Raw genomic sequence first — 15,158 nt, forward strand, 5'->3', positions numbered from 1 at the left:
TGATGATAAATGAGTGGGAGGGTCGGGGTTTATTGCATGGGGAGTGGCTAAGCTGGTTCTAAAGGCCGTATCACACTAGCAACTGCGGCCGGCGCTGCGGCTGCGACCGCAACTGCGACTGGCCCGTCGACCAATCAGAGCGAGGCAGTCGACGCTGCGACTGCGACTCCGAAGAATAGCCGACCGGGCTATTCTTCTGAGTCGCAGTCGCAGCCAATCAGAGAGCTCCATTTCAATCTCGCGCGCTTGCGGCAGACGTGTTTGTTTGTTTTGGTTACCGTAGCGAGGGAAGTTCAAGAAGGTTATAAGATAACGCTGAGATAATTTCGGATTTTTAAAGTGAAGATGGAAGCCCAGTATATTGGATATTGCACCCAAGTACATAATTGAATGAAAATGAAGTACGTTTTAACATATATTAGGAACATTTTCAACAATTGCTGCTCTCTATCTATTCTTTGGGCATTCGTAAACAAACATGCCACAAGCAGAAACGTTCATACGTGCGCATGCGCGATCGTGGCGTCGGCCGCAATGTGTGATGGGGTGCAGCCGCAGCCGAAATCGCGGTCGCAGTCGCTAGTGTGATACGGTCTTAAGGCCGGGCTTGAATGCATCCAACAATTGCTACCTCAGCGGTCACTTCCCTCGTGTCAGCCAGAGCCGAAGTCCGCTCGTTTGCATTGGAAAATCCGCGGTAGCTATACCCAACATCGGTTGTTATGGGTTTGAAAATTCCCGTTGGCTCCACCTTATGTCTGGCACAAAAGGGTTAATTGATGGAGCACTATGTAGTTCTGCTACCATGTGAATATAATAAATTATGGCATTTTTTTCTTTTAATTTGATATCAATCAATGTGTTTCAATTCCTAGGCTATTCTTATGTATGCTGCCCAGGGCACAATGAACTTATGGAAGAGTACTATCTCTTTATTATTTACTCAGGACGTCCTTTCATTACAATTTGCCTCTGGTGGTTATTTTTAATTGCCAAAATTGATGTTAATTAACTTAAGTGTAATCCGAAATACACCAAATTTATCCCCAGCATTTAACATTTATTTTCTGTAAATCTGCTCATGGGCACTGAAATCTTATGCTTAGTGCTCTCCACTCATACTCTTTCAACAAATAAGATGGAATCTTGAGGTTGACATCTCCAGAAACTAATGCTCCGAGGATCACCGCCTCCATTTGCACTGATTTTGTCATGGGCTGGTGCAAGATGCATTAGGAATGTAGCCATGATAGCCCAGTGGCAGGTTTGAAACCCAAATTTTAAACATTTAAAAATTTAAACAACAAACAAACCCAAATTTTAAACAAACAAAATTTTGCAACATCTTACTTGAGGCAGCTTGGGTAAAGTACAGTGGCGCCGACTGCATGGCACCCTAGGGGGCCCAAGCCCCCTCAAAATTTCGTTATGGGCGTGAGGGAAAAATGTGTCAGGCTTGTCAATTTTCCCCAGTGTTTAAATATCGAGATTAGAGTGATCAGGGCTCTAATGTGGATCACATGACTCTTCTAAAATGCTTAAAAAACTTAAAACTCACTACTTATAAAATTTTCCGGGGCAAGATCCCCAATTTGTGCCCCCCAAACATTTTTCATAAGTCGGAATCCCTGGTATAGGATGTAGATTTAGATGAAGGATGTAGGGAAAAAACAAACTTTTTTTTTCTGTGGCAAATTCAGTGACAGATCTCCATTTTTTTTACCCTGTCATTAATAATACTGATTGTGGGTTCCTTTACAGACTCAGGCCTCCACTGCTTCCCAAGATGAAGAAGTGGGTGCTGATGGCACAGGAGCCATCATATCAGACCACAACTGCATGCTGGCGGTGCCCAAAAAGGAACCATCTCCTGAGGAGAAATATGATGCTGAGGTTTGCCTGAAATTCTTGTTCTCTGATCATATTATTGAATGTAGGTGATATTACACCTAGCGAAAATTTTGACTTTCAAGTTTCATTAATGGTAGAATTTGTACCTTTTACTAGGGTTCTCAAGTCACCCAATAGGGTAGTTTCCTTCGTCAAAGAAAAAGAAAGGCATTGATTGCGATTCGTTACCCACCATTAGTGCATTCGAAATCAACAAATTATTTGGTTTTAGAAATCCCAGTTTAGGCGAATGTGAATGGTCAATTTTTAACCTCATTTGAACAAGGCCAGATTGGTGCACATGCGATGCCACTCTACGTGACTTCACAGGGACCTAGTTTCTATACGAGTAGATAGCAGTTTTACATCGTCTGAGATTCCCAATGCATGCACGAGGCACAGAGCTCAGTGAAACATCTTAATAATCACCCATTAAAATTGCCTAAGGTCAGAAAGTTTCCTTCGTTTGATATGGTATTAATAATCCATATTTAAGCCAAGCGCTACCTGCTAGCAGCTGACATAGCAGCGCTCATAGCCTCGCACCAAGGTGGCCTCACACGGCAGCAGCCGGAACCAGAATGATGTCTCAAGGGCTTTTCCCAGCATTCATACTTTTCCGTCATATTTTCGCTTGCTTGAAAATTTTCACTTTTCATTTGATCGCGAAAAATAGATATCTTCATTTAAAAATCTAAGAGCGTGAAATACGTTCTTCAGGAGTAACAATCTTGTGATTTAGGCAACAAAAAAATAAACCCATGCCTCGCTTTGCACAAGGGATGCGTTCCTTGTGGTCTTTACACTATACCAATTTGCGTTTCATGATTGCGTTTTAGCATGGGGAAGATAGGGGTGTTTTCCCAATAGCATAGGTTTTGGATATTGAACTTCCTATTATCCATATATATTCCTATTTATAGCCTTAGAAGACATTACAGCAGACTCTCCTTAATGCGAACGCCGTTATTACGAAGTTCTCGTTATTACGAAGCAAGTCGTGAGTCCCGATGAAAAGCCATATCCAAACTATAGTAAAAGAAACGTTAATGCGAAATTTTCGTTTTTATGAAATTACGGACCTCAGTCCCGGCAGCTATAAAATGAACTTTATTACGAAGTTCCACGCATAAGCAACGGGATTTAGTTGGATATTCACTACGCTAAGTTATAATAATCGCGCCGCGTTTAAGTTCTCGTTTACTGTGCCCAAGAGCGTCAATTATGGTTCTTTCTTCAGTGTACACCCAACATCATAATAAGTTTCATTCCTGCTGAGCCATGGTGACCCACTCGTAACCACTCGTAAATTGGACGAACTGTTAGTCCTCTGCCTACGCACATTCGATTTACAAATTTTCAGAGATATGAGCGTTCAAAATTTTTCAATTTTCGAATTTGGCACCTTTCGATTTGGCCGATGCTCTGCGGTTTGGCTTGGCGTTGTGGAACTCTCAATTTGGGCACAATCTGAACAAAGTATCCGGCGTGAATTTGGGAACTGTTAAGCGTTTTGCCCGTTCTTCCTTACTGAGAGGAGTGATTTTTCTCAGCTCCGGCTGCATCGTACGCCCAGCTAGATCAGTTCGTAATATCGTGAGGTGGAGCACATTGTGGTGCAGTGTTGCATTTTGTAGGAAAACTGTACCTCTCAGTGCGATTTCATACAGTCCGGCCGGCGAGAGTCACCCGATGACGGCACAACAGGAGGGGCGGACAACCCTACGCCAGCATGGTTTACAGCCAATCGCTGTCCTCAAAACACACCCTCGCCTTGTCTCTCAATGTTGTCAACTGCATAAGGCCAACAAAATAAGGCTGATCCACAAAAAATCCTTTCTTTGAATCACCAAAACAAGTGAGTCTTCCTCTGGATCCTTCACGCGGCGGCCCTTCCGCATCCTTTCTTCGCTGAACCCTTTGTAGGCGTTTCCCTTTCTTAGCTGGCAACCTTGCATCCTACCCCAACCTAGACAATTCTGTGTGTCATAGGACAACTCTCGGCGGCCGTACTGTAGGTTTATCAACTTAGGAACGCATCCAGTTCGTATATCGGACTTACTTTATTAACCCTCGATTGTGTCATGCTGCATTCTTCTGTGGAGAAACTGGAACGAATTTTCCTGTTTAAACATATTTCTGCGTAATTTAATATTATTTATCAAAACTGTTTTTTTCTGATGATACCTAAAAGAAACGTTGATACGAACTTCGTTATTATGAACTTACGGTTTTTCGGTCCCACGAACTAATAACGAGAGTCTCCTGTATTTAAATAATGGTTTAGACTTAAAAATATTGTTAAAGAGAGTATGTACGCATGGAAAGACTTTTTTCTCACTAAAATAAATTTGTACGTGCTTTAGAAATTCCAACCTCTCAGGCAGGTAGCCTAACATCCAGGAAAAATGCATGCTATATCAGGGTTTCGTAATGTATTGCCGGCAGTAGACAAATTTTCAAACCAGTATAAAAACAATTCTTGTGTCACCCAGACACTTTTGTTGCTCATCCAAATGACAGACAAATGCTACTTAGAATAGCAATTCATTGCTCAAGGATTTTATGAACGAATAATCATAACTGGCTTTAATTTGAAGTCCCCCGGGGCATTAGTACCATAAGAAGCAAATTGAAATGGTCTTTAAATACCCTGAAACCTAACTCAGGTTTTCTTCCCAGAAAATGAATAAACGAGGTTGCATTCTCCTCCAAAACAATTCCGTCTAGTCAACATTAAACTGTAGTTGAGGGGGAAAGGAGCCACTCTCAATCACTGATTGGAGTTCATCAGAAAATGTTGCATCACATATGCTATCAGCGCTTGCAGATTCACCTGATATCGTAGCACTAAAACAGCAGCTCGAAGTTTAAAATTCTGGAACCAACCAGAACTTCCACCAACACAGCTTTTGCATAAATAACTGCCTGTGATAGAGGAACATCATTCAACCGTTTCTTATAAATCCAGGTAATTAGAAGTCTTTCTGTTTATTTCAGCAATGAATTTCGCGTATGAATATGTTGACCGCTGGGCTGAAGTTGGTGCGGCTGATGTAACTGACCAGGGTTCCCACTCTACCGTGAAAACCTTAAAACCGTGAATAAGCCGTGTATTTCGTCTACCGTGAAAAAAACCTGGAAAAAAACTTAACAATTTCTCAAACTCGATTGTAGAACTACAATTGACAGACCAAAAGAAAAATCGATATGTCGATCATGTTACAAGGTCAGTCTGGTGCAGACACTGTCCACGCATTTAACTCCACACGTATATTCGAAGCAAAATTATTGGTCCGTGTACCATGACGACACATTAACCCTGCAACCGTACACCTCCATTTCTGTTACACTAACCGTACACTGGGGTACTGAGTGCCCCTAAAAGTTAAAAAACGTGTAAAATACAAAAACTTATTTTTATTCTAAAAAACATTGAAAACGCGTTATTTGGGCCTTAAATTATTGCAAAAACATAAATTTAATTACTTGTTTTAATATTTTATTAAATATAATTGTAGAATTAAGAAACCTTACATTTTCTATCAAAGTCTTTTAAAGGTGCAGTTTTTTCAGTTCGTTCAACTCTTTCAGCAGGCTTTGTTGCCCAATGGTACATAGTTATTTTTACCCCTGAGGACACTTTTTTAGCTGAATAACATTTTCGGGGACTGTTTTTTCAACAGCATTTTGTTTCTGATTCTTCATATGCATCTTCCAGGTGTTTTGGTTCACCTTGCAAGTCTTGTGCGTCTTCATTTCGTCTAGGTCGTTTTCTTGCGTGTGTTGTTTGTCCTTCTTCCCCTTCAAAATCACTTCCACCAAGAACAAACTCATTTTCAGATGTGTCGGGTGAATAAAAGTCTGACATAACATCATCTTCTACAATGTCTTATTCATTTTCACTTTCTGACTTATCTTCAAAATTCTCGGGCTCAGAGGAACGAGCTAACTAACTTAAAATGTCCTCCTCAGTTCGTAATCTATCCATGACTAATACAGTGTAAAAATACTCCGGTAAAATTCCAAAAAATCTATGAAAACGAAATGTACACACTTGAATGAAAACTCCCCAGCTAGCACATTATAAGTCATTGAGATAAGGTGAAAGGAAGAAATACGGAAGTCGCTTCTCAAGTAAGCTTGTTATGGGTTTCTTACGGCCAGGGTGACAAACATCCAGAGTAATGGCAAAATGGATGCCAAACTTTCAGCACTTCCGTAGATGCTGTTATTATCCCATCGTTACAGAGTGTTAATTAAGGCCTTTATGCATTAAAACAATGTTTTTATTATTGGCGCTTCTATATTATGAGGAGAAATAACATCATACCGCCATAATTTGAAAATCATTCACATTTATGAACTGATAGCTTAACGAAGGTCGTAAGAAAAACACAATTTCACAAGAATACCAACGTAGAATAATATAAAAATGCCGGAAGGAACATCTAATATACGTATTGTAGTCATCGGGTTATCAAACCGTAATTTAAAATTCATAAATGTTAAAATGTATGGACCTTGAATAAATTCAGTTTTTCATGCACATGCCAAACAAGTTTTTTTTACATAATTGGATATTTAATTAGTAACTACGCCACCTGTTCTCAACAACTGCCGCGGTGTAGTGGTTAGCCAGTAGTACCTCTGTTCCGAGGGTCGCACGTTCGCATCCATCCTGACGTTATTTTTTTTTCTTTCCGCCGCATGGATAGAGTACTTGTACTATGCTTTATATCTTCACTAGCCGGTTGCTTGCAGTTAATTTTTTTCTATTTACGGGAAAATCTGTTATCAGTTGTTCAGCCCTTATAAAAACTCGCTGAATTTCCCCAATAGCCTTTAAATTCATGTCAAGATGAGCCGCGTAGCATGTGTAGTACGCTGTTCAGCCGCCTTTGGCGCTCCAACAGAAGTGACTTACATTGCCTGAGGATATTTGACGGCATTCCTTACCTAAACGTCCCTAACGTCTTACCCTTGCCTTATATAAGCCCCTTAGCTTACAATAAGCTGCTTATATTTTTTCCGTAAGAAAACCATAAGAAACGGTTAACTCACTTACTTTGTGCTATCTGGGTCACAGTAACCGTACACTGGGGTACTCAGTGCCCCAAAAACGTTCCACAAAAAAATGCGATGTGCCATGGTCACAGCAAACAAAGTAACTGACAGGTCGTAATGGTCAAGTAAAAATCATGGAAGCCGGCTGCAGCCAGTGTTGCCAAATAAAATTTATGGCAAAGTTAAAATTCCAAGGGGCACTGAGTGCCCCGGTGTACGGTTCCAGGGTTAATATTGAGCCTGTGAGTGGAAGACCGGTAAACTAAGTGTTCATTTACTCTGGCGAAAAATCAAATCTTCTCTTCCGTACCACCCTGCTCCTTCCATTTTCCCACTCGCAACCTCTAGCCGGCCCTGAATGTTGATATCAATAGGTGACGTCATGAGAGAGAGTACTTTCATTGCTGCGTTTGCATTCTCGACGTCTGTCGTGTTTGATAAATTTTTAGTTAGCTGGTGATTGTTATGTCATCAATATTTTTGCCTAAAATGGCTTATCAACAGACCGTGAATTTGACGACATTAAGACCATGAAAACCTGGAAAAAACCATGAATTTTATAATATAGTTGGAGTGGGAACCCTGTTGACGTTTTAACCTCGTCTTAACTCTGAATAATAGCGTGGAATGTTGACGTTGTGAGCTTAAACTTACTTGCATTATTGCTTGACAGTCTTTATTTTCAAAGCAAGTGATCACTTTCAATATCTCTTTTTGGTTAATGGCTTTCTTGATTTCTTCTTTACTTTTGTATCCCATTCCTATATTTTTTGCCATTGTTCACATGATTTTTACTCTGTATGGCTCTATTAAAATCACCTTCTACTGCTGAACAACTGCCGCCCTGTATTCCTGAGATGAAGAGGGCCTACTGCTGCTCGGTAGGAATGAAGCCATTGTCCCATTGTGTTTTGACTCTCTCTCTCACCCTTTTAGGCGTTGATGCTATTCATATGCAACTGGGTCTCGGCTCCCTGATGACCTTGAATGCTGGACGGTTGGACCCTTTATGCGGTAGTCAATTCGCCTGATAACCTATGACAGCAAAAATGACATCTCAAACCATATTGCTTTAAAAAAAACTCAATTTCACTAGCTCCAAACTTAATTAATGATCTAAATTAACTGATGTTATTCAGTAAAGGGGATGAGAATAAATTACTTTGGTATGTCAGCTGTGCGGAAGCATGACAAGTAATGTCTTTGCCCAATGGATTTCGACGAATATATAAACAAAGAATAAAATATGAGGCTAGTAAAACTATTGATATGCTATAAATGAGTATAATTACGTGTGTTCTTAGTGCAAGTTCACATTTTGTCTAGAGATGATTAAAGGTTATTTGATTAGTCGAAGCTGCATAGGAATATTTTCCCGAGGCACAAATTTGCACTTTACCCAAATTGTGCTAGTCGAAATTGCGTCAAGCGAGGCATGGGCGTTATAGGAAACCACCTTATTGTCCACGGCACGGTGAGGAGTGCAATGCAATCCAATTTTATCGAATATTTTACATTGAAATACAGTACACTCCCGATTATCAGGGAAAATGATTGGAAGATATGGCAGGAATAGTCGGAAAACACGGACAATCCAAACTTCCATTTAATTGTTTTGTGATGGTCATAAATTACATAAAACAAACAACATGTTATTATATTTGCAGTTATTCTGTTATTTAGGAGTGCTTCCTGGACTGATTGAGAGCTTTCTTTGACACTTCGCAATCTTTTTAGCGGCGATAATATGGTTGTTCTCATATTATTAATGATCCATGTAAGGCCTGGTTTCATAAACCACACTTTCGTGGCTGTGTAATCACTGGTGATCAAAATGGTTTCTGTTGTACCTTTGTTTCTTTCAGAATCTGAATTGGTCTTCATTCAGGAACTCCTCTGCTTCCTGATCTATTTTCCAGTTGATAATTCCAGTTAATATTTTTGATTGTTTCATGGATTTAAGAGAACATAAGGTAGCCTCCAAATTTTTTATTACTTCAGTGTGAAAGATACAGGTACAGATTCAAGGTTATTACTTTCCAGTTATAGTTTGTATCTTTCATTGTGTCCTAAAATTAGGAGATCAGGTATTCTTAACCTAATTTTGTTGAAAGTGTTCTATTTTGACCCATTTAAAAAAAATCGGACAGCGGTAATGTATCATGTTAGATAAAAATTTGCGTGCATATGGACAGTGTTGCTGAAATATTTTTTGAAGCATTAGTGTCATGTAGGGGTCCACTTTCAATAAGGTGTGCAGGGTATTCAGCGACCAGGAAAATGGGGAATTGTGTGTGAATTCGTAGTCCTGGAATTATGCTTGAATTATTCATGATTTTTTGACCAGGAATTTCAAAATCTTCTATTTCAAATTCGTTTCACATAAAATTTTGTCAGTTCAGCGCCTATTATATTTGCCTAAAATGTGTTTGTGGTAATTTTAAGTGTCTTAGGAGAATTTTTACTGCCACAACGAAATGTGGAATGTCTGAGAAGACAACAGAATCAAAATATCTAGCACTTGACTTGAGCAAGATTCAAAAACAGAAAGAATGGAATGCCAGGTAATGTCAACGTCAACTTATCAGGTCGAAGCAGTGTCTTTTCTTGCATTGAAGAAATTGAAATTTTAAATACAATATACACCATTCTATTCCTTGTCTATGTAAATAAAAAGATTTAATATTTTTTAACACTTTCAAGACAGCGGAGTTCTTGCCTTAGCATGACGGCAGTTTTGAGCCCCGAGGGATGCTTCCGTCCCCTCCGTATGGAGCATTTTTGCAGGAAATTCGTTAAGAAGGGTCTCGCGGATAATCACACACTTTCAGCTCTAACCATTTTCGACCCTTCCTAGTGGGGACTCTGCATTATCTCAGACTCCGAGGGCAGTTGGGCTCCCTCCTTTTGTGGTTTATAATCCTACAAGCAGGTTTGGTTTGTGGTCAATCATGCTTTGTTTATATGCATTAGCTCTATGGATAATTGTTGCTTGAATGTAAATTCTAATACGAAATGAAAAGGAGACTTTGTTGATTTCCGCTAATATATTTTGTCTGTAAGACATGTTTTGAACCATAGAGGTCATTATCAAGTCTTAATAATCTAATCTAATACATGTAATAATAATCTAAAATATGTAGAGAGAATCAAGAGACTTGATTCTGTCTACATATTTTATTGATATAGAATTCATTGAAATTTAGATTTAAGAACATCCTACCTCATAAAATTACCATTTTGGATGAATTTGTTTAATTGAAAATTTTTCTATTGAACGATTCAATTGAATATTTTTAATAGGGCTTTTTCTTTCTCTGTCGCACCAGCGGCATTAACCGTGCAGTCAGATTGTATCACTATGAACTACTGTTACATCCGTAACCGTAACCAACGTATGTGCAGGTGATGGTTGAAGACCACTTGAGTTCAGACCTTGTTAAAACACAGGTTGTGTTAACAATTGATCCATAGTTTATATTTTATTTCAAATAAGTATGGTTTCTTCTCCTTTTTCCTTGAGTCAAAAAAGATGATTATTGTTTTGTCTTAACTTTTACTCGCACTATACTTCGTTGACTGTTATGTGTTACTTTTCAAAACATTGCCTTTTTCCAATATTTTGCCATCACTTTTTCTGGCTAGGTAATCCTGTCCTTTGATAGGTTTTTAAGATTTTAGGTTCATATTGCTTCTGTGCATAGTCCAGAATCCTCTGCGGAGAAATGAAAATACTAACTGTAATATTCCTACTGGTATTAAGTTTTAATCAATGGTTGGAATATTTTGTTTATGATATCATTTGGTATCATGAAATAAATTGTAAAATGATTATATCAAGGGCTGAGTAATCACACGTATTGTTGTTATTCCAAATATTGCTTCAATGCAGACGTAAAATATTTCTGAGGCTGCTGCTCTTTCGGAAGAAATGAGAAAATTTTGAGTACTCTCAGTGTGTTTAAGAAAGTTGTACAGTGAGTCCTCGTTTAACGTCACTTACCGTTCCTAAAAAATGTGACGATAAACAAAATGACGTTAATTGAAACATAATATCCCATAAGAAACAATGTAAAAAGTGAATATCGGCTCACAATTCCTACGCGAAAAAAATGTTAGCATATGATATCTGGGGCATTTTTTACGATGGGAATGACAAGCTATGGCATAAATACGAGTTCCTGTCTTCATCGACGACAATAGCAGCAGTGACGTAAATCCTTCTCCATTTTTGTAAATTCCCGATTTGCTTTTTGGTTTCGCTATTGTGGTCGCCCGGGCGAGCATCGCCTGGGCATCATCATCGCTGAAACATCGTCTCAGTTACAGGAACCAAATTTATTGTGAACATGGCAAAAAAAGTGACGACAAAAACTCCGAGTTCTACACGGAAAAATTCCTTGAAATCACTTTTTAGGTTCCTGAAAACCATTATGTCAAGTAAAACCTTGCGCACCTACCTAAGAATTCATTTTTCAGAAATTTTGCTAAAACCGTAATCGAAATTAACATTAAACACACCGTTTTACACTTCGTTTAGACTGACTGTATTACCGCCCACAAAACGAACAACCTGCAACGCCCGCCGCTTCGCATTTTTTTCTCGCGCGAAATTTAAAAGCCCTGACGTTATCGCGAAGCGAAGGTGCGATAAACGAATGACGGTCTCAAAATTTTCGTGACGTTATCGCGAAATCACGTTAAACGGGGTGACGTAGAACGAGGACTCACTTTTTTTGTAAAAAAGTAGATACAAGGAAACTTCAAATTTTGATGAAATATGGTTTCAAACTTTGATGAAATATGTTTTCAAATTTTGATGAAATATGGTTTGTAGAATCAATGAGAGTTAATTATCCTCAAAAATAGTGCAAATGTCCGGGTCCGTATATGATTCCTTCAATGTTACTTACTTTCAGCAAGCTTGTGGTGAGAATGGGGAATCTATTGAGAATTTTGCAATGACCCATGTGTCTACAATGGCGGCATCAGGTGAGTGCGCTCAAGGTCCATTGAATAACCATACATAGTGGGCTAGTTGCAACTGATTGTGTAGGATGAAGCACCTGCTGATGCAAGGGCGTACCCAGGATTATAACTAGGGGGGCAAGTCAAGTTGTGATATTAGTTTATGAGATTATTACCTTTAAAAAGTTTAATTTTAGTTACATATCATGTACTAATACATACAATTTTTCATGGGTTTAATGAGACTTTTTTGAATACTTTCTTTTCAATTCAGTATTGATTTTTCTTAAAGACTTTGCAATTTTTGCTTCTAGGGTGGGGGCAGCTGCCCGCCCCCCCCCCTACCTGCCCCTCGCTGGATACGCCCTCATTCTGATGGCAGCATTCTTAGAAAATTTAAGCTTGGATTTGGTTCATTTTTAATTAATTGGAAAATTAGAATGAAACTTTGTAACGTGCACTTTCTTATTTATTTTTTTTCATGAGCTTGGCAACTGTGCTTTGATAGTCCCAACTGTAAATTGTGGATGGAGACTCCTAGGAATGGAAAATAATGGGCATATAATATGGAATTGAGAAATAATCTTGGGAAAATAAATCAAGGTGACCGAGAAACGTAACAACTCAAATTCAATACCACATGTGCGGCAGTTTGCTATTATTGTTCTGAATAACAATGATATTGTACTGAGCTTGATTGTATTGAACAATGATATTGTACTATTTTTTGTACTGAGCTCAGGGGGTCTATTCTCTAACTCGAAGCTCCCGATCTGGTAGCTTCGAACTACTAGAATTAGCTACCAAACGTATTCCCTAAATGGAAGTAGCTAACTCAGACCAAGAATTTCTGGAAGCTTTCTCAGATGGATATGGGGTATGAGAAACATTTCGTGCGAACTCAATTTTACTTTTAGGACCAATGAAATCGCTCGTTTCATTGTGTTGCCTGCGGGAAAATCATAATGTAGTCGTTCTCGGCTGACCTTTTCTTCTAGTGGAAATTAATGTGCTTTGTAAATTACGGAATGCTGAGTGCCTTTAGCTTTCATTATTATAGAAATACGTATAAATAATTATATAAGGCTATGCGGCATTTACATTGATGCAATAGTTTCGATTGATGTAGCAGTTGATGCCACGAATGATAATCATAACCAGTAGGTCATGTAAATATAGTGAAGAGAAAATGTTAGTGAACATCAAACACATAAAACCAATGCAATGACATTGTCGTTCTTATTCCCGAGAACTTTTCACTCATTGCTCCTTATGCTTCTACTCGTTTGATACAAAAATTTTGATGACCAACTGTTCCTGTGGAGAGATTGTTCCTTCTTGCACTGCGAAAGAATATCGCAATTACATGTGTATACGATAAGTATATATTATTTCGGGAATATCTTCAACAAAGTTTATGGGAAGGTGGAGATAATTATGTTTGAAAGTTACGTCATTTCGCTCAGATTGGCCAATGCAATCATTTTTCACAATAAGCTTCAAGCGATATTTACACAAAACTCTACTGTCGTTCCGTTCTCACGATGGCTAAATTAATATTTTAATGGTTTTATGAATCAGTATTACATCCCACCACCAACCTTGCAGTATTGCAAGCGAGGGCGATTCATTGTAACTTGACCATCATTTTGATAAACCAACCTACGTAGTTCCTTCTCTCAATATTAAAGTCATATTATATTATTGTTTCTGTGATGACTTCCTCCGTGGACTCCGGGAATATCCATGGCTACACTTTTTCAAATTTCAAAACAAATACACAGCCCTAACTACCGGAACTGAAATTAAATGCATATATAATGCCAAAGACACACAAATGAAAGCAGAAAGAAATCATGAACACATTCATTCATTGGAGGAGCAAGAAATTAATTAATAACTATCATGAAACACGTTACATTGAATTATAAGACAATAATATCCATCTCTACATGGTCTGCATCTATGTAACACTTAACTCTCTTCACACAATCACTTAACAACAAAGATCGTAGCTGAAAATGCACGGGAAAGTTAATCATAAATGTATAGACACTTGCAAAAATAAGAGATCCATCTCTGTGCAGTGGATACATTAGCATTGGTCATGATTTCAACGCATCACTTTGTACCAGCACTACAACACACTATCTCTCGCAGCATCAATAATAATACTACTACTGTATCCAAGTTTTGTCTTCTCCCTAGTAATGACTTCATGCAAAATAAGATTTCAGTGAAATAAAATGATTAAAAGCAACATTCTTCTTCTCCAAATAATGAAATCAGCTAGTAAATGCAATCAATAGTTCACTCCAAAACATACATGTTTAGTCACGAAATTTATCACTCATTCCAACTACTTTGTTAAGAATATAATAATTGAAGGCTTCAAATAATTTACCCAGCATTCCCGACCTCATTAAAGAAAATAATTATGGAAGACAACAAAAACAGTCAACACTTTTCTTATTTACCACTCCATCGCTAGCCGGGCCAAGAAAAATTCTGATGGGATAAAACAAAAGGTTAGCAACATGCGCCGCTTGGTTTACGGCGGTTCATATGAATTCCCTGTGTATTTTGATGGTAGCTAGCTGAAGCGCGGGGTCCCGAGGGCGCACTTCGCGAAGCTACCGTGGTAGCTAGTTTGAAGCTACGGAAGTAGCATCAAAGCCCATAGTGGATAAGGGTTGGAGCCTAATAAGCTACCGGTAGCTTCTGCTAGCTCCTTTGCCGGAGCTTCAGCATTAGAGAATACAAGTGGGAGCTAGTAGGTTAATTAACCCTAATACGGGGAAACATTTTTCTGACGTAATCCGGCAAGGTGAGTCCAATGGGCTCTTTTACCTTACGCTTTTAATTTAAACTATCAAACAGTGAAAAATATTAATTTTCACATCAATTTGTACATATTGTGCACTATAGAATCATTTAAAACATAAAGTTGATTATTTTTTGTTTAACAAAAGTTTTGCATTACTTATTAATTTCATACATAGTCAAATAGCGAGTGCAGTAGACTCTAATGACTAATGCTTTCTGTTTTCACTACATAAAACACCAAACATTTATCGTGACATGTACATAGTGATAATTTTACATTATTTTGACAATTCACACCAAGTATTTGTAAAATGTACATTACTTTTTACATTTCGTGCAAGCAGACTCACATTGCCCGGATTAGTGGGAATTCTGGGGAAAAAATTTTTTTTAATTAACTTTAATTC

At 38.3% G+C, this 15,158-nt stretch overlaps 1 protein-coding gene across 3 annotated transcripts in view; it reads left to right on the plus strand.

The window, feature by feature from the left end:
* The window catches only part of LOC124172182 (zinc finger protein 112-like), a 55,333-nt gene that overhangs the window by 37,328 nt on the left and 2,847 nt on the right, over positions 1 to 15,158 (plus strand). For all 3 annotated transcript variants that reach the window (XM_046551597.1, XM_046551596.1, XM_046551598.1), the window contains 2 exons: positions 1,762 to 1,893; positions 11,877 to 11,949. In XM_046551597.1, coding sequence (XP_046407553.1) covers positions 1,762 to 1,893; positions 11,877 to 11,949 — 205 coding nt within the window. The remainder of the gene's footprint in view (positions 1 to 1,761; positions 1,894 to 11,876; positions 11,950 to 15,158) is intronic.

This window comes from Ischnura elegans, assembly GCF_921293095.1.
Source record: "Ischnura elegans chromosome 13 unlocalized genomic scaffold, ioIscEleg1.1 SUPER_13_unloc_1, whole genome shotgun sequence".
In the NCBI taxonomy this organism is placed as follows: Eukaryota; Metazoa; Arthropoda; class Insecta; order Odonata; family Coenagrionidae; genus Ischnura; species Ischnura elegans.